The sequence below is a fragment of the Nicotiana sylvestris genome, chromosome 12 (genome assembly GCF_000393655.2).
Source record: "Nicotiana sylvestris chromosome 12, ASM39365v2, whole genome shotgun sequence".
Classification (NCBI taxonomy): Eukaryota; Viridiplantae; Streptophyta; class Magnoliopsida; order Solanales; family Solanaceae; genus Nicotiana; species Nicotiana sylvestris.
Genome location: NC_091068.1, coordinates 135,139,594 through 135,145,593, shown reverse-complemented (window position 1 = coordinate 135,145,593; position 6,000 = coordinate 135,139,594). Strand labels below are relative to the sequence as shown.

The window sequence follows — 6,000 nt, the reverse complement described above, 5'->3', positions numbered from 1 at the left end:
GAAATTATTTTTGTAATTCAGTGTTGGGCCCTCCTCTAGTCTATATATATATATACTTCCTTTGTTCCAATTTATGTGAACATATTTCCTTTTTGGTTCGTCCCAAAAAGAATGACCCATTTCTAAATTTGGTAATAATTAAGTTTAAACTTATAATTATATCTTTAATGAGAAACTTTTATAGCCACACAAATACATTGGGCCCCGTTTTAAGTTGTTTAGGACCACAAATTCTAAAAGTCTTCATTTTTTCTTAAACTCTGTGTCAATCAAACAAGTTCACATAAATTGAAACGGAGTAAGTACTATTTTTTTATTACTACATATAAGCGAGAAGAGAGTGGACGAACACAGCGCTAAACCATTGTACAAAAAGTTACTTCAATTGTACTGGACAACGGACTTTAGTTATTGGATCTATTTACCTACACGTGTATTTACTTCAATTGCAGCATCAGGAATTTTCTTTTTTTATATTGACATCTGTCTGCCTTTTTAATTATGTAAGACATCTGGTTACATTCTCCTTCACCGTTCTTAGTCTATGGTTCTTTCAGTTTCTCTGCCTTCCTCTCACTTACATTCCTATCTTCAGTACCAGTATACTCCTCAGATTTGCACATGTATCATGGCTAATTAGTGCAGAATTAAACCCTTTTATGGAAAATTTAAGGTATCGAAATGACTGAAACTTAAAGTGGATTGTGCACCCAAATTGTTTGTTGAATTTCCTCACTCAACTTATTTGAAGTTTCATGTTGCCATTTACCTTTTTGGGCTGCAGCAGAAAAATTTGTATCGGCTGAACAAAGGCTTTTCGAGAAGAAAGTCTTTACTTTGGTGATTTTGAGGCCACTGTTCAAGACTTGGATAATTATGTTGGGTATTATTGCCATCCACACACTAAGGATGCAAGGTATGATTATGAATTACTTTCTTTTGCTTTATTTTGGTCAACAATGTAACCTTGGGTATTGTTTATTGCTATCTCATTTTTGCTTTGAGTGTTTATCTTGCTCTTCTGCTTTTTCTTTGAATAGACATTAGCATTATACTTTGTTTGAGAAAAATATTTCTGCTTCTATTTATCTAAAGTGGTCTATTACTAGCTATGGTGCTTTTTTTTTTATAAAAAAAACATTTCTGTATCTAAAGGTCCTTCCATCTACAAGTCACACGGTTTGGTTGCTCTGGTTTTGCTTCTTCCATGCTATCACATTTGACACTTGGTTTGTATTCATGTAAGGTGAAAGGACTTCTGGACAAGGTGATACTAGCATAGAAAGAAGCTCTGATGACCTTGCTCGCAACTATATAAGGTATGACCATTTAGAGCCCATTCGCTTGGTAAGTTCTCTTAATTGCCTTTTCTTCACTCTCATGTGTGTGATCTTGATCATAAATTTATCTCTTGATTATCTCAAAGATGTATTTAAGGTTTCTTTGGATTCTCACTTTGCTAATTCAGGAGTATGACAATGATTTTGTCATTTAACAAGTCGTCACAGTTGTTAGTTCTCTTTCTATGTTTTAAAAATAGTTTTCATTGCTGTAGTGAAAAATAAGTTATGTTCATAAAGTAGATAAAGAAAAATCATCTTTCTTTTCTGATCAAAATATTATTTTCTTCCTTTAGTACAAGTACAAGTAACATATATTCTACATATATTTGTATCACGCCATCAACTTAGTAGAACTGGTGCTTTATGTTGAGGAAGAACTTATCGCCTACGTCATCATGTATTCCTTTAGAGCATGCACATCTCATAATCCTGTAAAGGGACAAATGGACAAAAGTTGGATAGTTCAATGATAGGAACTCCATTTTAAGTTTTCACACATGCTATTTGAATGTGCATAAGCTCCGAATCATCCCTCAAATGTAACCTGTTATCAATGCCCAGTATTGTCTTCTATACCAAAAAGTGTTAAAAAGTGTATCAAATTCTGCACAATGCACTCTGCTACTTAGGCTGGGATATATTTCACCTCCTATATGATTTAAGTCTATGAATATTAGAATATGTTTGGAGAAAATTATGCAACACTTGAGGGATATATTAGCTTATTAGTTAGAAATAAAAGAAAAAGACAATTGCTATATAAGAGAGCACATTTACTCTGAGTGCTATGTTCTTCACTTCATACTCCGAAATTGCTAAAATAACTTCTGAGGAAGATTTTTGTGGTCAGACTAGCTATTCCATTCTTTGGGTTTTGAAAGAAAGAAAGAAAGAAAGAGGAAACCATCAGTACAAAGATTAGGTGAATTGTTATCCTTCTACTCTTTGATTAGTCTGATAATGCTAGTATATTGGAACTTTTTAAAAGTTCATATCTTATAAGTAATTTTCTTCAAAAATGCTTTAGCCAAGAGAAGTTTTATGTCCATTGGGAGCCATAGATGTTCTTCACTATTTGCAATTTGTTACTTTGAGGGGCATGCTAATTTCTTAAATCGTTAGGAGCCGAGTAAATACTATTCTATTCTAATGACAATTATCTATTCTAAGTGGAGTGTCCACCTGCTCCCTTGCATGCACCTTTCCATCTGCTTCCAATATTTTACTTTTGTGGCTGAAGTTCATTTGTTATTGAAAATCAAGAAAAAATTATATACACGTCTTTTGTGGACATCTAACCACGTTGAGTATGTGCACCTCTTTCAATGTTTTGGAACGATGATATTGCAATACATTAAAGATATTTCCCACAAGATTACTTTAATGGAATGATTTCTAATACTTACAGCGTCCGGAATATTTATCTGTTCCATCCGTGACATCTTATTCTTGGATGATAGTGATTGAAGTGGTGCATCTGCCGATATAAATTCAAGTCTGTGGTTTTTGGCGCACTCACATTATTTTAAATTTTTACTTTTGATCATCCTGAAAGGTAAAACAAAGCTAAATAAGACAGCTTCATATTGTCTTTATGAAAAGCAAAATTCTCAGTTCCAAATTTAATGCAAGCAGAATGGGAATTTCTTAGCTACTGTGATTTACATATGCCAGGAATAAAGGCATGTTCAATGTATTTCACAATGCAATATTGATATCTGTAGTTTGTTAAACATCTTTCAAGATGTTATATTAACATTTTCATATGCTTTGTAGGATGCAAGAACTACACTTTGATCCTGCACCATATGGTTCTGATACAAAACTTAGTAATCTTTTGTAAAAGCTGCAAATCTGCTAAGTGATGTTCCTAGAGATGATTCTGGTTGAATCTGTAAGAATCTCTTTGTGCCTGCCTCTTGGTATTAAATTTTTCTATCTTTGTTCCTTTTAACCAAGTTCCATTACAGATTTGTAACTGTTTTTTGTTTACTGGCAGAACTTTTGTCTGCACAGTTTATGAGAGCTACACATTCTCTTCGCATGGAGTTTACTCTTCGCTCAAGGATTCTGTTGACAATGATATGACCATTTATAATTCTTGGAGTTATGGTAAGCATCTCCTTTGAGTAATTATTTGCTATTGGTTGTATTCTGGAATCTATTATGTTTTGGTAAAACATGATGTCTTTAATTTCTTGGTTGCAGTAACAACATTCCTTATCCAAGTATTTGGAATTTTCCTTTTTAAATTGACCTGGGAACTACATTTACCCCATAAATATAAATTTATAGTGCCATATTACTGATGTTGCTTCTTAAATTTAGTGACAAGAGGGGTTGCTCTGATGGTAAGCAACCTCCACTTCCAACCAAGAGATTGTGAGTTCGAGTCACTCCAAGAGCAAGGTGGGGAGTTCTTGGAGGGAATGATGCCGAGGGTCTATTTGGAAACAACCTCTCTACCCCAGGGTAGGGGTAAGGTATGCGTACACATTACCCTCCCCAGACCCCACTAGTGGGATTATACTGGGTTGTTGTTGTTGTTGTTGCTCCTTACATGATTCTAGGCTTTAGTATGAACCTCAGAAGAATAGTATGTCTTCTATGTAGTGAGCTTTGAAGTATGCTTGGTTTTAATTGCATTCTTTATATCAATGGTTTTACAGCTTGATGGAAAGCGATTTTCATCGAAGACGGCGGAGGATAATCAGGTGTTCATACAGTGTAAGAATGCCACTTGCTTATCTTGTTCCTTTGTTCATGTTATATTATGGAAAGAACTATTAGTGCCTAGGTCTCCAGGATATTGTATGCATGGTTGGTTTTCAATAAATAAAAAGATCAATGGGAATTCTGTGTTTCTAGGAATACTATAGCTGTCTCTGGTTTGATGTTGATTCAATATGGTGGAACCATCTCAAAGGCAGAGGGTTGAGCTTCCGTCTTTTCTTCTAATCATCCTAAATCCTGAAGAGAAATTTGTACAGGGGTTAATGGCCCTTGTAGATCGATCCATTTACATCTTCTCAGTGTCCATATCAAATCATTTATTGTTTTAATGGACAGTAGGTTAATCATGCCTACTTAATAACATAATGTAGATAGTGGGACAGGCTTGCAACAACCAGAAGTATTGTAAAAAAGATGAAGTAACTTGAGTCTCTGGTCTGGTTGTTCGAGAGGCACCGTCCTTACTTCCTTATTTGCCTTGTTGGCACATATTGTAAAGAAAACAACATTATGCCCATGCTGCATAAAAAAATCTTTTGATTATAAATACTTATTTTGATTATAATACAAAGCGTTGTGTTTATTATCGACAATAGATACTTAAATGTTAATGTTGGTCGCTTTGGTGTCAGGCCCGTGCAACTTGCACGGGCATCATCCCTCTAGTATATAACTATATGTTTTTGGTGTTTTGATCGCCGTAAATGTAATATAGGTTGTTCACAAACCAAAAGCTAATTGGAGCATCTTATATTGATGCCCAACAGACTTTTTTCCTTTATTTTTCCTTATCCTCCTTGACATAGACGTGTTAATTAGTTTCTACTGTTACGTTATAGCCTGTTTGGTCAAGTTTATTTTTGGCCTAAAATGATTTTTTTGCCAAAAGTAATTTTTTTCTAAAAGATTAAGGTGTTTGACAAAACTTTTAGAAAGAAAAAAATACTTTGCTTTTCACAAAAAATACTTTTTCCGAAAAACACTTTTTAGATAAGCTGATTTTATAAACTTGGTCATGCGCGCTATTACTTCAAAAAGTTCTGAAAAGAGAAGCCTTTATACATGTTATGGCCGTGAATGAAACTGTTTAATTAGCAATATCCGCAGGTTAAAACTTCAAACAATATCTCCAATTACGCAGATAATATCAATTAATTAGCAATATCCGCAGGTTAAAACTTCAAACAATATCTCCAATTACGCAGATAATATCAATTAATTAGCAATATCCGCAGGTTAAAACTTCAAACAATATCAAGTGCACAAATAACCAAGAAATCAAAATTCTATGATCCAAATAATGTGTTCTTTGTTATAAAATAAAAGCAATGCAGTAAAATGTAAACAAGAAGAGATAGAGAGAATGAAGAAGTGTTTTCTTCTTTCACTTTGGTGTATTTTCCTATCTATTACAAGGCCTTTATATAGGCATGAAAAATGAAGAAAATATGTCATGGAATATGTCATTGAACATAGAAAATATGTCATTGAATATGTCATTAACCATTTGAGAGAAAGATCATGGAGGAAGAGTAGACATCCACCATATTTTGATTTTTATCATAACACTCCCCCTTGGATGTCCATAAATAATGTGTCTCGTTAAAACATTATTAGGAAAAAAGTACACATATTTAGAAATACGCCTTTTGGTTGCCTCGTTAAAAACCTTGCATGGAAAACCCAATGGGACAAAACCTTGTAAGGGAAAAAGAGTACAACGCGTATTAACTCCCCCTGATGAAAAATCACTTAATGTCTCGAAGACGACGCATTCCAATCTTATATATCAGCTTTTCAAATATTGAGGTTGGTAATGCCTTAGTGAACAGATCAGCCAAATTATCACTTGAACGAACTTGTTGTACATCTATTTCACCATTCTTCTGAAGATCATGAGTGAAAAAGAATTTCGGTGAAATGT

General features: G+C 33.9%; 1 protein-coding gene across 5 annotated transcripts; it reads left to right on the top strand.

Moving 5' to 3' along the window:
• The first annotated feature begins 375 nt into the window (after positions 1-375).
• On the top strand, positions 376-4,854 carry LOC104234073 (uncharacterized). Of its 5 annotated transcripts, none has more exons than XM_070165112.1 (7): positions 376-673; positions 785-916; positions 1,247-1,319; positions 3,120-3,237; positions 3,343-3,455; positions 3,672-3,826; positions 4,013-4,854. In XM_070165112.1, exons 5-7 carry the CDS (start codon positions 3,428-3,430, stop codon positions 4,220-4,222), a joined length of 393 nt encoding a protein of 130 aa, XP_070021213.1. In that variant the 5' UTR covers positions 376-673; positions 785-916; positions 1,247-1,319; positions 3,120-3,237; positions 3,343-3,427; the 3' UTR covers positions 4,223-4,854. The 5 variants fall into 5 exon arrangements, 3 of the variants coding, with proteins under 3 accessions (XP_070021213.1, XP_070021215.1, XP_070021214.1); XM_070165114.1 differs by having other exon boundaries at positions 1,247-3,237; positions 4,013-4,070; positions 4,212-4,854; XR_011404323.1 differs by lacking the exon at positions 3,672-3,826 and having other exon boundaries at positions 1,247-3,237; positions 4,013-4,070; positions 4,212-4,853.
• The last annotated feature ends 1,146 nt before the right edge of the window (positions 4,855-6,000 follow it).

Bases quoted from the DNA above. Each gene is read 5' to 3' on its own strand.
- LOC104234073 (XM_070165113.1), top strand. From the start codon at position 3,428: ATGACCATTTATAATTCTTGGAGTTATG. The intron at 3,456-3,671 runs GTAAGCATCTCC...TCTTAAATTTAG, and splicing joins TTATAATTCTTGGAGTTATG to TGACAAGAGGGGTTGCTCTG. The intron at 3,827-4,012 runs GTATGCGTACAC...ATGGTTTTACAG, and splicing joins TACCCCAGGGTAGGGGTAAG to CTTGATGGAAAGCGATTTTC.